This window comes from Emiliania huxleyi (assembly GCF_000372725.1).
Source record: "Emiliania huxleyi CCMP1516 unplaced genomic scaffold EMIHUscaffold_3, whole genome shotgun sequence".
Classification (NCBI taxonomy): Eukaryota; Haptophyta; order Isochrysidales; family Noelaerhabdaceae; genus Emiliania; species Emiliania huxleyi.
The window spans coordinates 1,440,651-1,459,713 of NW_005199770.1; the positions used below are offsets into that span (position 1 = coordinate 1,440,651).

General features: G+C 67.1%; 4 protein-coding genes across 4 annotated transcripts; 1 reads left to right on the top strand and 3 right to left on the bottom strand.

Annotated features, from left to right (window-relative positions):
* Positions 1-288: 288 nt before the first annotated feature.
* EMIHUDRAFT_95583 (hypothetical protein) lies at positions 289-2,109 on the bottom strand (the record flags this gene model as incomplete). The annotated part of the gene is made up of 2 exons (XM_005775353.1): positions 289-1,022; positions 1,344-2,109. The coding sequence occupies 2 exons, from the start codon at positions 2,107-2,109 to the stop codon at positions 289-291; spliced, it is 1,500 nt and encodes a 499-aa protein (XP_005775410.1).
* Positions 2,110-3,390: 1,281 nt separating this feature from the next.
* EMIHUDRAFT_195474 (hypothetical protein) lies at positions 3,391-4,891 on the top strand (the record flags this gene model as incomplete). Its single annotated transcript, XM_005775354.1, has 4 exons — positions 3,391-3,558; positions 3,981-4,250; positions 4,431-4,568; positions 4,841-4,891. 4 exons carry the CDS (start codon positions 3,391-3,393, stop codon positions 4,889-4,891), a joined length of 627 nt encoding a protein of 208 aa, XP_005775411.1.
* Positions 4,892-7,420: 2,529 nt separating this feature from the next.
* On the bottom strand, positions 7,421-10,619 carry EMIHUDRAFT_95584 (hypothetical protein; the record flags this gene model as incomplete). Its single annotated transcript, XM_005775355.1, has 2 exons — positions 7,421-7,703; positions 10,003-10,619. 2 exons carry the CDS (start codon positions 10,617-10,619, stop codon positions 7,421-7,423), a joined length of 900 nt encoding a protein of 299 aa, XP_005775412.1.
* Positions 10,620-11,474: 855 nt separating this feature from the next.
* EMIHUDRAFT_432112 (hypothetical protein) lies at positions 11,475-12,254 on the bottom strand (the record flags this gene model as incomplete). Its single annotated transcript, XM_005775356.1, has 1 exon — positions 11,475-12,254. A coding segment is annotated over one exon (521 nt), but the record flags the coding sequence as incomplete, so codon positions are not given.
* Positions 12,255-19,063: the final 6,809 nt, after the last annotated feature.

A 19,063-nucleotide genomic window follows, 5' to 3' on the forward strand; every position in this document is an offset into this window, starting at 1 on the left:
GCAACCTGCACCCCACTCCCTCCCTCCCAGACACAACCCGCACACAACCCCCACAGCGTGGACGTCTACGTGTTCAGAAACACCAAGCAGCGAGGCGAGGGTGAAGGGGTAAGGGGCTGTGTGGGGCAGAATCTACATCTGACTACTCCATCTAGCCTGGGGGGATTCGCGCTCAAACCTCAAAGGGTATTGTGCGCCCTCACCTTCACCTCCGGCACGGAAAGGAGAGAGGGGAACCGCCCGATGTCTGCGGAGAGCTATTGAATAAATGAGGATACAAGAAGAGTGTCACCCCCGCCCACAAAACGGCGGCAGCATCGGAGCTCTCGGCTCGGCTTGCCCTTGCGTGTTCGCGCCCCAGCCGCGGCACTGATGGTCGCGCTCCTGTTCTCGCACGCACACGAGCCCCTTGCGCGCCTCACCCCCGAGCATGCGGCCAACCACTCGGCAGTGCACCGCCCACGAGGGATGATCTCGCCCGCGCGCGAGCAGGTCGGAGTCCTCCCCGGGATCGGAGGCCAGCTCAAACAGGGCCGACGCGACGAGGCGCCCGCCGCGAGAGTCGCCCAGTAGCTTCCAGCGCGCTGCCGACGGGCCGCTGCCCTCGTCCAAGTAGCTCGCCCAGTGGCTCGTCGCCCAGCGAGCCCCGTGTGAGGTGTTCCCGGCTGGGTGCTCCTGGCTGGTGTTCCTGGCTGGGTGAGCCCTGGCTGCGTTCCATACCAAGTGCTCGGTGCGGCGAGTCGCGCCGCGTGCACGCGGCGCGAGCAGCCGCTGCTTGAAGCTGACGCTGTCGACAGCCTGCCCGATCGCCGGCGGCGGCGCGCCCACGAGATCGAGCAGCGTCGCGTACAGATCCACCAGTCCCACGAGGTCGGAGGAGGCGGCTCCCGCGCCCACGCCGCCAGCCGGCCAGGACAGCAGCAAGGGAACCCGATGACCGCCCTCAAAAATGCTGCCCTTAAAGCCGCGAAGGCCGCCGCTGCTGTCGGTGCACGCTGGCGCTGCGCTGCTCGAGCCGGGCCCTGCGGTCCAGGCGCCGTTGGCGAGGGCTTTAGCTGAGCCCGGCTTGCATGGCAGGCCGCCGTTGTCGCTGGTGAAGACGATGATCGTTTGGTTGAGCTCGTTGCCGGAGCGCAGCGCAGAGAGCAGCACACCGACCAGCGCGTCGAGCTCGGTCAGCATGCCTTCAAACGGCGTGAGCGTCTTGACGCTCTCCGCGTACGGCGGCTGCCCAGCCGCGGCGTAGCCAAAGAACTCGTTGGGCGGCGTGTGCGGTATGTGCACGGCCGCAGTGGCGAGGAGGGCGAAGAACGGCGGCGGAAAAGCAGCGGCCCGCCGCTCACGCAAGAAGCCGAACATCTCCGTCGCAATCTCGACGTCGACCATGTGGCTCTTCCAATCTGTGGTCCCGTCGTGCAGCTCGCCATTGCTGCCGTCGCAGAGGCTCGCCGCCCTGCCGCCACCCCGCACCAGCGTGCCATTCACCAGCGCATTCCTGGACCTGCCGCCTTCAAACACGCCAGTCACGGACACGCCGTCGTCAAAGGCGCTGATCGAGGCCCCCCAGCAGCGTGTAGAGAAATTTCGGGGTGAGAGCTCGCCGCCGCGGAAAAAGGCAAAGGGCATTCCCTGGTGGCCGCTCACCAGCGTGAGCGAGCGCTTGAAGCCCCACTCGGCAGGTCCGTCGCCGAGTCTTTGCGAGCCCCTCAGCAGCCGATTCACGTCCCTGAGAGAATGCGACTTGCCTTGCTCCATGAACCCGCCGATCCCTGTCTTGCCGAGCATGATCGTATCGTACCCGGCGTCGCCAAAGGCTGCCGCAATAGAGCGCTGCCCCGGACGGAATTGGGAGCCCGCCGGAGACAGATACCACATCCCGCCCGGCTCCTTGCCGCGGTAGACGTACGAGCCGGAGAGCAGCTCGTATCGCGACGGCGCACATGTCCGATGACCGTGCGCGTGCGTGAATCGCATGCCCATGCCGGCGAGCGACGAGATTGCCGGCGTGGCGACTTGAGCGCCGGGAGTGTAGGCAGATATGTCCCCGATGCCGACGTCGTCAGCAAGGATAATTAGGACATTGGGACGAGGAGTCGAGAGTGAGGTCATGGCCCGGGTGTCATGGCCGGGTGGCCAGTGTGCTCGTCGATCTCACACTGCCCTGATTGGGAGGCTCGGATCAGGGCTTCGACAATTTCTTTTCCCTAGGGCTTTTTGCAAGTCGCACGTCCCCCACGGACACGCTCACAGCTAGAAACAACTTACGCGCGCGAACAGACGCAACCTATGGTGCAATACACGCCGCTGGTTGGGGAGGACGCGCCGGCCGCTCGATGCTGCCGGGCCCCTGGCGGCCCGCCACGTAGGTGCGACGTGCCCGCCGAAACATCGATTCAAACGACGTTCACAGCGCGCTCTTCGGCTCGCTCCGCTCGCCGGTGAGTTGGTTGGTTGCTGGCAGCACCCCAGCACTGCGGGGTCCTGAGAGCTGTTGGTTGCCGCTCGATTCACAGCCTTGTTATGAGAAGAAAATACGTCCTATGGCGCTGTGCGCTGGTCTGTGAGAGGTTGAGGTGCGAGCCCTGGAGGCCCTTTCACAGCACAGTCAGTGCGAAACTAGGGTTGCAACCTGGTAATAAGACGGCTCGCTGTCGCCGCCGCCACCACCGCCGCGTCGAAAAAGAAAAAATCCGCGCCTCCCTTGGAGCACTTGGAGTGCGGGCAGTAACCTCACGCCCAGGACCGGAGAGCTGAGAAGCGCACACCCAGTTGGCCGGACGCTCGGCATCGGGTTACGGGCTAGAGAGCCCTAGCCCCGGGGGTGCGCGTTCGCAGGGCCATAACACGGTTCTCCGAGGGTTGGCTCTGCGCTCCGGGTTTCCCCTAGCAGCGGAACGCCCCCTCTACTCGGAGCTAGTACTTGGAGCACTTGGAGTGCAGTCGGTAACCTCACATCCAGGGCCGAGGAGCTAAGAAGCGCACCCAGCGGGCCGGATGATCGGTGTCGGGTTGTGGGCAAGAGTTTCCTAGCCCCGGGGGTGCGCGTTCGCAGGGAAAGGGCCTTAAAGTAAACACGGGTCTCCGAGGGTTGGCTCCGCGCTCCGGGTTTCCCCTAGCAGCAGACCGCCCCCTCTTCCTCGACCGTGGGTGGGTGCGCGGTCGCAGGGCCATAACACGGGTCTCCGAGGGATAGCTCCGCGCTCCGGGTTTCCCTCAGCATCGAACGAGCCGAAGCAAGGCACGAGGGCGACGCACTTCGTACGCTACGAGGAGATACAACTAGGCAAGGCAGCTGCGCAGGTGATGGTCCTGTTTGCAGAGAGAGGAGTCAAGGAAGGCCAAGAAATCACATGGTCATATGGGGACTCATACAGGAGCCACCGCAAGGAGATGGGATACAAGGCGGGGACGAAGGCGGATCCGAACGCAATAACACCCCAGCAAGCTCGGACGGCATTTGCGAGATACTGCAAAAAGATAGACGTGACGAAGGAGGAGCTAGCGTGGAACTTTGGATGCATACCGGCAAGCCAAAGTAACGAGCAGGAGGCTGTCCTGGTGCGAGAGCTAATCCTGAGCAACAATAAGCGACTGTACCACGGAGCACAGAGCGCAGCAGACGGGACGGCGGCGACGGCGGACATGGCAGAGACGAGTGTGAGACAAAGGGCGGCGGGGATGGAGGGCGGGAGCGACGGGGATGGTGACGGTGACGGTGGCGAGGGAGAGGAAGGGGGTCCATTAACACCAGACAGCGAGAGGGGCAGGGAGGAAAGGGGGAGAGAGGAACTAACGGCGATGCCACCAGCAGCAGGGGACACGATGAACAGGTAGACAACGGCCAAGGCGATGGCGAGGACGAGGAGACACGGGACGATGGCAGGCGAGACGAGGAGGACGCAGGCGAGGGAAGAGGCAGCGCCACAGTCGACGGAGGCGACAACGATGGAGAAGGGGAGGGAACGACAACGCGCACAGAGGATGAGGATATAAACTGGGACGACGCAGCGGAGGGGATAGACGAGGGAATCGAGGGACCGGAGGGCTTTCGCGACAGCGACGATGACGACGAAGGCAGGGGAGGAGACGGAGGGGCGACACGCAGGAGGAGCGAAATCGCGAACGGCCCGAGCAGAGAGGGCGACGGCGGAGCACGAGGGGGCAACGGTAACGCTACCAATGACGCGAACCGAGGCACGGGCGACGGCGGGGACGGGGAGGGCGACAGCGACGTCGAGGTTGACGCAACGGTATCGAGAGCGCCACCCAAAAGGAGGCGGACAGCCATGGAGGTCACCGAATGGAGGGCAAACGGCACGATACGAAAAGGCAGGGCGAGGCGGATGGAGAAAGAAGTGCCGAGGAGGCCATGGTGGAGGGGAGGGACGGGAGGACGAAAGAAGGGCGAGGAGGACGAGCGGCCCGCACAGGCCGCGAGCAGACAGCGCCTGCTGGCCATTTCGAGACATTCGCAAAGAACGCTAGCTACATGGGAGGGCTTCGTGAAGGATGGACTGAAAAACATTCGAACAAAGAAGAGGCGACGGGAGGAACCGGCAGAGGATGCAGTGACGTGACACACACACACACACACACACACACACACACACACACACACACACACACACACACACACACACACACACACACACCCCGCTCACCCACGCGCACCGGGCCTTGCACTTTGAATGCCGTGGGGCTCCTGTCGTTAGACGTGGAGACGCGAGGGTTGCCCCCCCTTGCCCCACCACCTCGTGTGTGTGGAGAAGTTTACCTTACCTTACCTTACCTTTCCCTCAGCGGCGGAATTTTTCCCTCGCGCTTCCTTGGGCCCCCCTAGCAGCAGACCGCACCCCCTCTACTCGGAGCTAGTGGACACGACACCAGCTAGTGATACGAGAATACGCACCGCCCCAACGCAACACCACACTACGCGACGATAATAGAATACGAGAATACGTACGCAGCTGCGAGACACCTGTCGAGCAGCTTCCGCGGCGAGCAGCTTCCGCGGCGAGCAGCTTCCGCGGCCGTGGGGCGTGTTGGGGGGGGGGGGGGGGGGAGGCGGAAAAGGAGGCGGCGGTAATAGGGGCGGCGAGGGAGAGGATGGATAAATAAATAAATAAAACGGGCACGCCAAACGAGGGGTGGATTAAAAGAAAGAAAGAAAGCAAACAGACAAGCGCGGCGTGCGAATTCTTTTCCTTGCGATGTCAAAACCGCCGCGCCGCCGCTCGCGCCGCCTCGCCGCCGCCGCCACCGCCGCTCGCTCGCCAAGCACGCCGCCGCCCGCCCGCCTCCTCGACCTCCCCAGGGAGCTCGTCGAGCGCGCATCTCTCGCTGCGACAGCCCCGTCGACATCGCTCGCGTTGCGGCCGTCTCGCTCCTCTTCTCCTCGCTCGCGGAGCAGGGCATCCGCTTGTGGGCGCAAGAGCGCGGCTTCGAGCTGCCGGCGCAGCCAGAGAGCGAGAGCTGCGCCGTGCGGTGGCTGTGCTATTCGGCGCTGCTGCGCGAGTCCAACCCGCCGGCGAGGGCGGCTGGAGGCGATCGGCACAGCCTCTTCATCGACGGCGAGGGGCGGCTCTCGTCGTGTGGCTCAGATCCGATGCAAGAGGGGCTGCTCGGCCACGGCGATGGCGTGCCGCAGCTCAACACACCGACCCGCCTCCCTTCTCCGCTGGGAGGCGAGCGCGCCGTGAGCGTGGCGGCTGGAGCTGGCCACAACCTCGCCCTCACCGCCAGCGGCAGCGTCTGGAGCTGGGGCCGTGGAGAGGATGGCAAGTTGGGCCACGGCGACCGGCAGAGCCAGCCGCTGCCCAGGCAGGTCGAGGCCTTCGCTGGCCAGCGCGTCGTCGCCGTGTCGGCTGGACGTTACCACAGCCTCGCCCTCACCGCCGGTGGCGCCGTCTGGAGCTGGGGCGATGGAGACGATGGCAAGCTTGGCCACGGCGACGAGCAGGACCAGCTGCTGCCCAAGAAGGTCGAGGCTTTGGCTGGCCAGAGCGTCGTCGCTGTGTCGGCAGGAGGCTTCCACAGTCTCGCCCTCACCGCCGACGGAGCCGTCTGGAGCTGGGGCTTTGGATCCTCTGGCCGGCTGGGCCACGGCGACGAGCAGCGCCAGCTGCTGCCCAAGAAGGTCGAGGCCTTGGCTGGGCGGCGCGTTGTCGCCGTGTCGGCTGGAGGCTACCATAGCTTCGCCATCACCGCCGACGGCAGCGTATGGAGCTGGGGCATGGGAAGTGTTGGCGAGCTGGGCCACGGCCACCAGCGGGACCAGCTACTGCCGAAGAAGGTCGAGGCCTTTGTGGGCCGGCGCGTCGTCACTGTGTCGGCTGGAGGTCTGCACAGCCTCGCCATCACCGCCGACGGAGCCGTCTGGAGCTGGGGCGGTGGAGGGAACGGCCAGCTGGGCCACGGCGACTGGCAGAGGCAGCTGCTGCCCAAGAAGATCGAGGCCTTCGCGGGTCAGCGCGTCGTCGCTGTGTCGGCTGGATCCGACCACAGCCTCGCCGCCACGGCCGATGGCGCCGTTTGGAGCTGGGGCAATAAGGGGCGAGGCCGGCTAGGCCACGGCGAGGACATGTCGAACCAGCTGCTGCCCAAGAAGATCGAGGTGTGGGTGCCGTGAGCTATATCCGTTCATTTGAATGAACCGCAGCTCCAGCCCTCTTAGTCGTTAGTGGACCGGAGCTTCGTAGCGTTGCTCTCCCCACTCCGCTCCCGTTCCCGTGTGTCCCTGATCGTCCTTCCAAGATCCTTGCTCTGCTTGCAACGTGAACCTCTTGCCTTCGGGGCAAGTACCCAAATCCGCCAGGTTGGGCGTGCGCAACTGTTAGGCCCAAAGTTAATGTTTTAAACAGCTCTACCTGCAGAAACCAGAGAAAGGACAAAGCAAAGGTAAGGTACACACCACACAAAGTGGTGGGGCCAGGGGGAGCGACCCTCGCATCTGCACGCCCGGACACGGGCAGGATCCCCACGGCATTCAAAGTGCAAGCACTGCCACGGGCCCGGAGCACGTCCCCCCCCCCCCCCCCCCCGACAAACCAACTCCCGCACACACATCGGGTGCCTCGAAGCGGTCACGGGCCTGCGCACAGCGGTCACGGGCCTGCGCTCAGCGGTCGAGCTCTAATCTGCTTGCGCCCGCACCCCACCCGCTGGCGCCCATCCCCGGTGGCGCCGCCGCCGCTGCGGCGCCTGCCCACGCAACCACACGCCACGCGCTCGCAGAACCGCGCGCCCCGCCGGCCATCGTCCACCCACCACCGCGGCAGCCGAGGCGCCGCCCCCGATCGCGAGCCACCCGCGCTGCAAGAGCCAGAGCTGTGGCCCGCCCGTTCCTACCAGCAGACTAGACAGCAGTAAAGCCACCGCCGCGGCGGTGCCAATGGGAGAGCAGGGCCACTGCAGCGCTCCTCTACTCCGTCTCGCGCGTGATCGCGAAGCGCAGCACGCACGTGACAAAGTCGCGCGCCGCGATGCCGTTCGTGTTTCCTGCCGAGTCGAGATGGTGCCGCTCGTGGATCTCGTAGAGCGAGACGACGAGGAGCGCCGCCCGCTCGCGGGCCGCCGCGGGGAAGAGGGAGTGGCTTGCCGGCGACCACGGCGCCGCCGCCCGCCGGATCAGCGCCGCCGCCTCGCCCTCGCCGCCCGCGGCGCGCTGCAGCGGCGTTGGCTCGCCCTCGTGCAGGCTTGCGCCGCTGCGCAGCAGGGAGAGAGCGCGGGCGGCGGTGAGGGTCTCAAGGTGCGCGAGCGGCGTCCAGCCGCGGCTGGCGGCCAGCCAGGCGGCGATGTCGGCGTGGCCTTGGCTGTTTGCCAGCTCCTCGGGCGTGCTGAAGGGCGTAGCGGCGCGGGAGGCGCCGTAGGAGGAGAGGAGCTTGGCGACCTCGAGGTGGCAATTGCGGCACGCGGCGAGCAGCGGCGTGGCGCCGTTGTTGCGGGCTTGACTGCTTGCCGCGCTAGCCTCGAGGAGCAGCCGGACGCACTCGAGGTGGCCCTCCTGGCACGCGATGAAGAGCGGCGTAACGCCGTCCTCATCGGCTTGGTTTACCGCCGCGCTGGCCCCGAGAAGCAGTCGAACGATCTCGACGTAGCCGTTCTGGCACGCGATGAGCAGCGGCGTGACGCCGTCGTTGCGGGCTTGGTCGATCGCCGCGCCGGTCTCGAGGAGCAGCCGGGCGCACTCGAGGTGGCCCTTCGCGCACGCGATGAACAGCGGCGTGCAGCCGTTCCCTGTGGCCTGGTTGACCGAAGCGCCGGCGTCGCGCAGCAGCCGGGCGCACTCGATGTGGCCCTCCTGGCACGCAACGTACAGTGGCGTGAAGCCGTCAGAATCTGCTTGGTTCATCGCAGCGCCAGCGGTGATCATCAGCCGAACGCACTCGAGCTGGCCGTTCTGGCTCGCAGCGCTCAGCGGCGTGGTGCCGTCCTCATCGGCTTGGTCGATCGCCGCGCTGGCCTCGAGGAGCAGCCGGGCGATCTCGAGGTCGCCCATCGCGCACGCGATGATCAGCGGCGTGGCGCCGTCCTCTGTGGCCTGGCTTACCGAAGCGCTGGCCTCGAGAAGCAGCCGGACGATGTCGACGTGGCCCTTCTGGCACGCGATGTATAGAGGCGTGGCACCGTCCTTGGCTTGTTCGACCGCCGCGCCAGCAGCGAGGAGCAGCCGGGCGCACTCGAGGTGGCCATTCTGGCACGCCATGTACAGCGGCGTGAAGCCGTCAGAATCTGCTTGGTTCACCGCAGCGCCAGCGGCGATCATCAGCCGAACGCAGTCGACCTCACCAGCCAGGCTCGCAGCGCTCAGCGGCGTGCGGCCGTCCTCATCAGCCTGGTCGACCGAAGCGCCGGCATCGCGCAGCAGCCGGGCGATCTCGAGGTGGCCGTGCTGGCACGCCATGAATAGCGGCGTGCGGCCGTCCTGCATGGCTTGGTTGACAGCCGCGCTGGCCTCGAGGAGCAGCCGGGCGATCTCGAGGTGGCCTTGGAAGCACGCCATGAACAGCGGCGTGACGCCGTCCTCATTGGCTTGGTTGATCGCCGCGCTGGCCTCGAGTAACAGCCGGACGCACTCAAGGTGGCCATCCTGGCACGCGATGAGCAGCGCAGATCCGCCGCCGCCATTCGTCGCCCCGACGCTCGCGCCGCCCTCGAGCAGCAGCCGCACCGCCTCGGCCTGCCCGTGCCGAGCGGCCCAGGTGAGCAGCGTGTCCTGCTTCTCGGTGTCGAGCCGCGCGTCGAGCTGGGCTGCGAGCGACATGCCGCGCGTCTGCCCCCCGGAGAGGAGGGCGCGCAGCGAGGCCAGGTCGCCCACTGCCAGCCCGGGCAGCAGGGCTGGGCTCAGGCCGCCGCTCATGCCGCCAGAAAGAAGAAAAACTTGCGCTATGCCCTCTTTAAGCCTTTCAAACGCGCACCCCCGGGGCTAGGGCTTTCTTGCCCGCAACCCGATGCCAATCATCCGGCCCGCTGGGTGCGCTTCTTAGCTCCCGGCCCTGGATGTGCGGTTGCTAACTGCACTCCAAGTGCTAAGGTAAGGTAAGGTAAACGTCTCCACACACACAAAGTGGTGGGGCAAGGGGGGGCGACCCTCGCATCTCCACGCCCGGGACACGGGCAGGAGCCCCACGGCATTCAAAGTGCAAGCACCGGCCCGGTGCCGTGGGTGAGCAACCTGCACCCCACTCCCTCCCTCCCAGACACAACCCGCACACAACCCCCACAGCGTGGTCGTCTACGTGTTCAGAAACACCAAGCAGCGAGGCGAGGGTGAAGGGGTAAGGGGCTGTGTGGGGCAGAATCTTCATCCGGCTTATCTGTGACTACTCCATCTAGCCTGGGGGGTCGCAGGAGGGGGGGGCAGAAGGTAAGATATGGGTGAGGCCAGGGGTGGGGACCTAGAATAAGTCAAAGGACATGTTCTCGGCCCCGCCATCGCCGCCGTCGCCCTCGTCCGCCTCGGAGGCGGAGGTCGTCGGGCGGGGCGTCTCGCCCGTCGCGAACCTGCCGCCGAACACGGCGTCGGCCGGCGCCGAGGCGCCGGCAGCCGTGATCAGCTCGGCAACCTTTCGGTCCCTGCAGGCCGCATCAATTTTGCCTCGCCGGGACGGCTCGTAGAGCTCGCTAGCGAGCCAGTCCCGGGCAACCTTCGTCGCCACGGAGCCCATAGGGACCGTGGCGTACACCATGTCGCCGAACCCGCTGCCCCCCTCGGGAGGGAGCGAGTAGGCGACCTGAATCTTGGACCCGGTGGGGATGCGCGCCGCCTGCGCCGCAGCCTCCAGGCCCTCCATCACGAACATGGCGTTCTCGCGCAGCTGCGCGTACGGGTAGCCCGCACGCTCGGCCTCGCTCGCAGCCGCCGCCGCCGCAGCCTTCTCCGCCTTGTTCTTCTTCTGCCGGGCCTTTTTGGCCCTGCGAGCCGCGGCCCGAGCATCCTTCTGCTCCTCCGTCAGCTCCTCCTTCTTCCGCGGCGCGGTGCGCTCGATGAACGAGCGCTCCGCCGCCTGCACAGACTCGCGGTCGCCCGCGGCCTTCTCGTGCTTCAGGTCGACCTCGATGGTCGCGTAGCCAGGCCTTATCAGCCTGACCTGCGACGCACCTGCGAGCCTTGCGACCATCACCGCGTCCTGCAGTTGCGCGCGATCGTAGCTATTCCAGGGTCCGCTGCGCTAGAGCTGTCAAACGTTAAGAGCTGAACAGTGTTGCTAGTGTTAACAGTAACAACAGAACAACAGTTGGGCTCCCCAACAACATTAGCTAATGTTAGGCCAGCTGAACAACAATAAGGAAGGCCTACCAGTGACCCACGACGATCTCCAGCGTCCAGTGCAGGTAATACCCGAAAATACCTGGAAATCTCCGGGTATTTTCGGGTTTTACCCGGGTTTTTTGGCATTTTCTGCTTGCTGACCACTGAACAACAGTAACAACAGTAACAAACAGTAACAGCTTGGGCTGGGGGAGAACACTTGAACAACGTTGAGGATTTCAGCCAACAATAGTGCAACTGTTAGGCCCAAAGTTAACGTTTGACAGCTCTACGCTGCGCATCCCCGGCGGCACGACGGTGGCCGGCGCTTGCGCACCAGCCCCGTCCGCCACCGGGTCCGCGGCCGCGGTCCCTGTCATAGCTACGCGCGCCATGGAGAACGGCCAACGGCGGGCACTTTGTGCTGCGGCCAAGCTCGAGAAAAAGGACCCAGGTGAGGCACGCCTTGACCCTGCATGTCTCCCCCCCCCCCCCCCCCTTAGCCTTTTTTCTTTGAGAGCGCCTTCGTTGTTAATAGTACAAACCCACTGGTTTTTCTTTTGTTTCTGCGAATACAAGAAAAATCGGCGCGATTCACCTTTTGCCGGAACGGCTCCTTGGACCTTGCACAGCGGACATGGCATTTGTGACTCCCTGAGACGAGTGGAGCAATCCTCGCAAACGCAGTGGTGCCCGCACGTGATCGGCTCGGCCATGCACACGACGCACATGAGTAGTTCAACCTCGCCCACTGCCATTGCCGCCGTCTGAGCAGCGGCCGCCGGCGCCTCGGCAACCTCAAGCGCTGCGAGGCGAGGCGCCGAGCGCCGACAGCTCCTCGTCCAAGTCTCGCCCGCGCGACGCGCTGCAGCGCGGCCAGCGCCTCGCGCTCCGACGCTGCCTGCCCCTCCGCCTCCGCCGCCTCCGCCTCCGCCGCCCGCCGGACCAGCGCCGCCGCGTGGCACTCGCGTCCTCACTCGGCCTCAGCGCGCCACCGCGTGCGGCAGCACGTGCTCGCGCCACACGTCGGACAGCGCACTCCAGTCCGGGCGCGCCTCGGCGTCGTCCGGCGGAGAGAGCGCGATCTGGTGGCCGATGCGCATGACCATCACCGCGTACTCGCGCGCCGCCGCGGGGAAGAGCGAGTGGCTTGCCGGCGACCACGGCGCCGCCGCCCGCCGGATCAGCGCCGCCGCCTCGCCCTCGCCGCCCGCGGCGCGCTGCAGCGGCGTCGGCTCGCCCTCGTGCAGGCTTGCGCCGCTGCGCAGGAGGGAGGTGGCGCGGGCGGCGGTGAGGCTCTCAAGGTGCGCGAGCGGCGTCCAGCCGCGGCTGGCGACCAGCCAGGCAGCGAGGTCGGCGTGGCCTGCGCGGTTTGCGGCCTCCTCGGGCGTGCCAAAGGGCGGCAGTGCGGCGCGGGAGGCGCCGTAGGAGGAGAGAAGCTTGGCGACCTCGAGGTGGCCCTGGATGCACGCAGCGATCAGCGGCGTGAAGCCGCCGTTCATGGCTTGGCCGACCGCCGCGCCAGCTTCGAGGAGCAGCCGGACGATGTCGAGGTGGCCCTCCGAGCACGCGACGAGCAGCGGCGTGGCGCCATTGTCCCTGGCTTGGTCCTTCGCCGCGCCAGCCTCGAGGAGCAGCCGGACGATCTCGAGGTGGCCCTGCCAGCACGCCTTGAACAGCGGCGTGACGCCGTCCTCATTGGCTTGGTTGATCGCCGCGCTGGCCTCGAGTAACAGCCGGACGCACTCAAGGTGGCCATCCTGGCACGCGATGAGCAGCGCAGATCCGCCGCCGCCATTCGTTGCCCCGACGCTCGCGCCGCCCTCGAGCAGCAGCCGCACCGCCTCGGCCTGCCCGTGCCGAGCGGCCCAAGTCAGCAGCGTGTCCTGCTTCTCGGTGTCGAGCCGCGCGTCGAGCTGGGCTGCGAGCGACATGCCGCGCGTCTGCCCCCCGGAGAGGAGGGCGCGCAGCGAGGCCAGGTCGCCCACCGCCAGGTTGGGCAACAGGGCTGGGCTCAGGCCGCCGCTCATGCCGCCAGAAAGAAAGAAATAATTGCAAAGGTTGTGAGAGCGAAAAAGGAACAGGCCCCGCCCTTGCGATCTTTGTGCAGGGTTCTTTGTGGGTGTGGTCGGCGACTAGCCGGGGTCGTCCTCCCGACAGGTCATGCCGCCAGAAAGAAGAAAAACTCGCCCCGTAGAGGGGGCGTTCCGCTGCTAGGGGAAACCCGGAGCGCAGAGCCAACCCTCGGGGACCCGTGTTTAAGGCCCTTGCCCTGCGAACGCGCACCCCCAGGGCTAGGGCTTTCTTGCCCGCAGATGCCAATCATCCGGCCCGCTGGGTGCGCTTCTTAGCTCCCCGGCCCTGGATGTGCGGTTGCTAACTGCACTCCAAGTGGAAGTGCTCCAAGACCAAGTGCTCCACGAGAAATGGGTGTCTTCCCCCTTTTGGCTTTTGTTTCTGCGATACAAGAAGAGAGAGAGAGATTCTTCTACCCCCACGACTCGGAACGCGAATGTGACAGGACCATCGGGTCCTTCAGCCTCCAAAGCGGGATCACCCGAGAGCAGCTGAGCCTGCCTCTGGCCTCGCCTCCCTCTCCTTCAGGCATTCGTGGCATCCTATGGGTCGTCCAGAGTATCGACCTCTGGCTTGTCAGCCGGTCACTTGATGACGACCATGAAGTACAGCGATCGCCACCTCGCTGGCCTCTCCGCAAGCCCCCCCGGACCGCGTCGAACTCATCGGCGCGGGCTCTCTCGGCTACGGGACCGGCCCCAGCTTCGGCTGAGGGCTAACAAGCTGCCGAGCCCAAATCACTGTGAGAGTCGTGATTTCTTGTTGGTTAATAAAAATCTCTCTCTCTCTACAAGAAAAATCGGCGTTTCACCTTTTCGCTTTTGAGAGAGAGATTTTTAGCAATACCAAACAACTCTAACACGCACACGTCATTTGGGGCCTGGAGCCCTGTTCACGCGCGCGCGAGACGTGCAGATGACAGGGTTGCCGTGTTTTGTCGCTTTTGCCGGAACGGCTCCTTGCACAGCGGACATGGCATTTGTGACTCCCTGAGACGAGTGGAGCAATCCTCGCACACGCCAGGTCGGGCAGCAGAGTTGGCGACATGCCGCAAGAAACAAGACGGCGCGGCCCGGGGCGGGGTGGATGGGTTGGGAGCGAGGGGGCGGAAGTGTTCAGTGCGGTAGATGGCGAGCTCGAGGCGCGTGAGCCGGACCTGTGAGCCGGACCACCCCCTCTTGTTATCTGCGTTGTTGAGCCAGGACTCAACATACTCGGGCTTGCTCATCCCAAACTGTCACTCCCCTTTCTCCCGGCCGAGGTAGGTGGGGCGCGCGCGGGGGCGGCGGGTGTGCGGCGGGTGTGAGGGATGTCTGTGAGCCCGAGAGCGATATGCCATGTCCGCCTTGCGTTGTTTCATAACATCGAAGGCTAAGCTCAAAAGAAAAAGACGCCTGCGTTGTGGTCACGCTGACTTCGCGCCCTATCAGCAGGCCCTGACTTGGCGAGCGAATTCTCTCCTCGCGGCGCTGCCGCTCTCCACTCGCTGTATTTGCCGCCAGCACCGGGGCTGCCACTTGTCGCCAGCTAGAATGCCAGCGCCGCCGCCGCACGTCCTCGCCACGTCAGGCAAGCTGCCAATCTCTGAGCAGCCGAGCGCACGCGGGATCCGTCGCGGGCTCGTGCGGTCTCGTTTATCGGTGTGGCGGGACGGTGCGTGGCATGACGGCACGGTGCGCGACTACAGCGAGGCGCTCGAGACGCACCTGGTCTGCTACGACGACGGTGAGCAGGCTCAGGTAGATCTCGACGCCTGCAAGTGGGCGCTCGTCGGCCGGCTGATGAGCGGCGCAGAGGCGGCCGTACCCGCGGTCTTGCATGGGCGTGGAGGGAGAGCCGCCAGGCCGCGCCCACCGCCGTCGCCGCCGCCGTCGGTCGCCGTCGCGGACGTCGCGTGGGAGTTCGACACGGCGCCCCTCCTCATGCTGTGGCAGATGAGCCGCGTCTTTCTGCCGCAGCTGTGCCGGAGCGCAGCGCCGCCGCCCTCGCTGCCGCAGCTGGCGTCTGCCCTGCGGAGCGACGCGCCTCCTCCGCCCGACGGGACGGTGAGCCGGATGCACAGGGTCTTGCTGGAGCGGCTTCTTCCTCTCGAAGACGACCCCTTCGAGCAGACGGTCGCGAGTGCAGGCGTGGCCACCTCGCGGATGCGCCGCGCCGTTGCACAGACCGACCCTCCCTGAGAACCTTCTCGGAAGCTTCTCTCGCAGGCCTGCCACCCGAGGACGCGCCGGGCCTGGGCATGCGGCGCCTCCGCGACGCGCTCGCGCTGCTCCCCGGCGACGCAGGCGCCTGGCCGGAGCTGCTTCGGCTGGCGGTGCGGCAGTGGGCTGCGGCAGCGGTGCAGAGAGCGCGGCGCACGGAGCGGTCTCGTCGGGCCGCCTCACGCCTGTCGCCGACATGCGGCGCTTGTAGGCGCGAGACGCGAGGCGACGAGCCCCACGAGTCGCAACACGATGCTGCACACTCTCTTCGAGCACTGACGATAGGTGCTAGACGCGAGGTGGGAGCCGCCGGATGAGGCGCCGCCGCTGCATCTCACGGCGCACCTCTGGCCGTGCCCTCGACGCTCTTCCTCGACCCTTCTCGGATCCTTCCCCCGCAGGCGCTGCTGCGGCTCGCGTCGCACCTTGTGCGTGGGGAGTACTGCGCCGCGCCGCCCGCCCTCCGCCTGAACGGCCTCCTCTCCCTCTTCGAACGGGCGGCGAGATATAGCCGAGATATCGCCGAGATATAGCCGAGATACAGCACCTCCTCTCCCTCTTCGAACGGGCGGCGAGCGCAGTTCGCCCTCTCGCCTCCGCGACACCCTCCAAGACACGTCCGAGACACGTCCGAGACACGTCCGAGACATGTCCGAGACATGTCGAGACACGTCCGAGACATGTCCGAGACACGTCCGAGACATGTCCGAGACATGTCCGAGACATGTCCGCCAGGCGAGCTGCCCGCCCTCGCTGCCGGAGGAGAGCATGCGGCTGCGGGAGAGGCGCCGGAGGGAGGCGGAGCTGGCGGCCGCGCGGCGGACATGTCTCGGACATGTCTAGGACGTGTCTCGGACGTGTCTAGGTCGAGTTGGCGGCCGCCGCTCTCTCCGCGGCCAGGAGAGAGGCGGCAGCCCGCGTCCCTCCGCCCGGCGCAGCAACGAGCCGCCAGCAGGGCTTGGCCAAGGCGGCGGGCGAGGCGGCGGTGCGTGCGGCGGCGGGCGCTCTCCGCGAGCTGCGGGAGGTGGAGCAAGAGCTGTGAACGGCGTCTCTTCACACCTGCAGCTGTGAACAGGCGCTCTCCGCGAGCTGCGGGAGGTGGAGCAGGAGGAGGAGGCGCGGCTTCGCGACGGCGTCTGCGTGCGGCGCCTCGGCTGCGACCTTGAGGAGGGGGGGGGACGATCGCGAGGTTGAGATGATAGGCGTTGTGCACAACGAGGCTCGGGCGCGAGTGTACTCCTTCTGAGTGGCTCCTCTTCGAGCAGCAGGCGTCCGCATGAGGAGCCTCGGCCGCGACCGCGACGGGAGCACGTACTGGTTGCTGCGCGAGCCAGCCGCAGCACGAAAGGCCGGCGGGCAGGCGGGCGGCGGCAGAGGCGAGGGCAGCGGCGGCGGAGGCGGCGGCGAGGGGAGCCGCGGCGGCGGCGGCGAGAGTGGCGGCGGCGAGAGTGGCGGCGAGAGTGGCGGCGGCGGGGGCGGCGGGGGCAGCGGCGGGGGCGGGAGCGGCGTCGTGGCGCACGGGTGGTTTCCTCGGCAGGTGTCTGGGCCGAGAGGGGCCGAGAGGGGCCGAGATTCGACGGCGCTTCCCTTCCCTTCTCTTCTCTTCTCTTCTCGTCTCTTCTCTGCTCGACGTGCGCCTCTCCCGTCTCCTCTTCCCTCCTACTCTTCCTCCTGCTCTTCCTCCTCTCTGCTGCTTCGGCAGGCTGCCCCGGGCGCGTACCTCTTCTGCGAGCGGGCGGGCGGCGGGTGGGGCGTGGTGGACGACGCGGCGAGGCCCGCGCGGCGCTGCTGCTCGCCCGAGGGTCGCCGAGATGAGGGCGAGGGTGGGGCCGAGACTAGGCGGGGCTTGCGGCGGTGCTGCGGCGGAGCAGCGACCGGCCGGAGCGAGCCTTGCTCAAGCGGCTTCTCGAGGAGATGGGTCCGCTCCCCTACCCCCACGGTACCCGAACCCACCCTCCCCTACCCCATGGTACCCGAACCCACCCTCCCCTAGGTCCGCTCCCCGAGGGCAGCGCCCCCGCCGCCGCCGCCGTGCTTCCCCCTAGATGCTTCCCCCCAGACGCGCATCCCGACTAGCGCTCAAGAGGACGCCTCGTGCATGCTCCGTGCCCCTCTGCCCCCCTCTGCCCCCCTCTGTCCTCCTCTGTCCTCCTCTGTCCTCCTCTGTCCTCCTCTGCCCCCCTCTGCCCCCCTCTGTCCTCCTCTGCCCCCCCCTGCCCCCCTCTGCCCCCCTCTGCCCCCCCCTGCCCCCCTCTGCCCCCCTCTGCACTCCGCCGCCACCTGGTAGGGTCCCGCTAGCGGCATACCGCGCCCCCGTGCCCCCGGCCTGGAGGAGGGGGGGGGCAGCGATCACGGCGGGGCAGAGCGCGAGCGGGCGGGCGGCGGCGCGGCGGCTGCGGAGGGCGGCGGCGGGGCTGGTGCCTCCGAGCTGACGGCAGCAGAGGCGCGGGAGGTTGTCGAGGCGGCGCAGGCCGTGCGCAAGGCCGGCAAGTCCGCCAAGCAGGCCGTGCACGGATGGCAGGTTGAGCTGACGGTGCGGGCTAACGCGCGAGGCAGAGGCGACTTGTGTGTCCTGGACCCGCGGGACGGGTGAGTACCGCCTGAGATCGAGCCGAGATCAGTCGAGATCAGTCGAGATCAGCCGAGAGGGGCAGAGAGGGGCAGAGAGGGGCAGAGAGGGGGCGAGAGGGGCCGAGATCGAGCCGAGATCGAGCCGAGATCGAGCCGAGATCTAGCCGAGATCTAGCCGCGATCTAGCCGCGATCTAGCCGAGAGGAGCCGAGATCGTACTCTCCCCAGGCAGAAGCTGCACTCGGTCGTCGCCGTCGAGCGCAAGCTTGGCCTCTCCTCCCCTCCTACGAGCGACGCCGAGGGCGGTGCCGAGGGCGGTGCCGAGGCCGAGGGCGGTGCCGAGGGCGGTGCCGAGGGCGGTGCCGAGGGCGAGGGCGGTGCCGAGGGGGGGGCGGAGGCGGAGGCGTGGTGGCGTCGCGAATACCGCGAGGCTGCGCGCCGCGGCGGCGGCGGCGGCGGCGGCGGCGGCGGCAGCGAGAGCGGCGGGGGCGGCGGCGAGAGCGGCGGCGGCGGCGGCGAGAGCGGCGGGGGCGGCGGCGTCGCACCCGTCCGAGAGCTGCTCGCTCGTGCACTCGCCGAGGCGCGCGTGCCCCACACCACCCCCACACCACCCCCACACTGCTCTGCGCGGCAGGCAGGGGCGAGAGGCGGGTTTCTTTTTCCCCCGCGACCCTTCTCGGACCCTTCCCCGACCCTTCCCCGACCCTTCTCGGACCCTTCTCGGACCCTTCTCGGACCCTTCTCGGACCCTTCTCGGACCCTTCTCGGACCCTTCTCGGACCCTTCCCCGACCCTTCCCCGACCCTTCCCGGACCCTTCTCGGACCCTTCCTGCGTAGGCGCGCGCGCCGCTCTGCGTGGCAGGCAGCAACGACTTTTCCCGGACCCTTCTCGGACCCTTCTCGGACCCTTCTCGGACCTTTCCTGGCAGGCAGCAACGACCCTCTGTTTCGGCTCGGCAGCCGTCTCGAGCGCAGTGCGACACTCGCGCAGCTTGCGATGCGAGCTGCGGAGCTCTCCGCAGGGTCCGCCGAGAGACATGCCGAGAGACATGCCGAGAGACATGCCGAGAGACATGCCGAGAGACATGCCGAGAGACATGCCGAGGGATGGCCGAGAGACAGCCGAGAGGCAGCCGAGAGGCTGTCAAGGTACGAGGTCGGTTGGGAAGTGTCCCTGAACATTCCAGGAGCCCCTCCCCGCCCCCACCCCCTCCCTCGGCCCTTCTAGGACCCTCCGCGGCAGGGGCGGCCGCGGCAGCCTCGGCGCAGAGCTGGCTGCGGGCGTGGGTGCGGGGGCGAGGCTCGAGGTGCACGTCGAGAGAGGGGGCGCACTTTGCTGGGCGCAGGCGGCTGCCCCGAGATCACGCGAGATCACGCGAGATCACGCGAGATCACCCGAGATCACCCGAGATCGCGCGAGATCACCCGAGATCGCGCGAGATCGCCCGAGATCGCCCGTGTGCT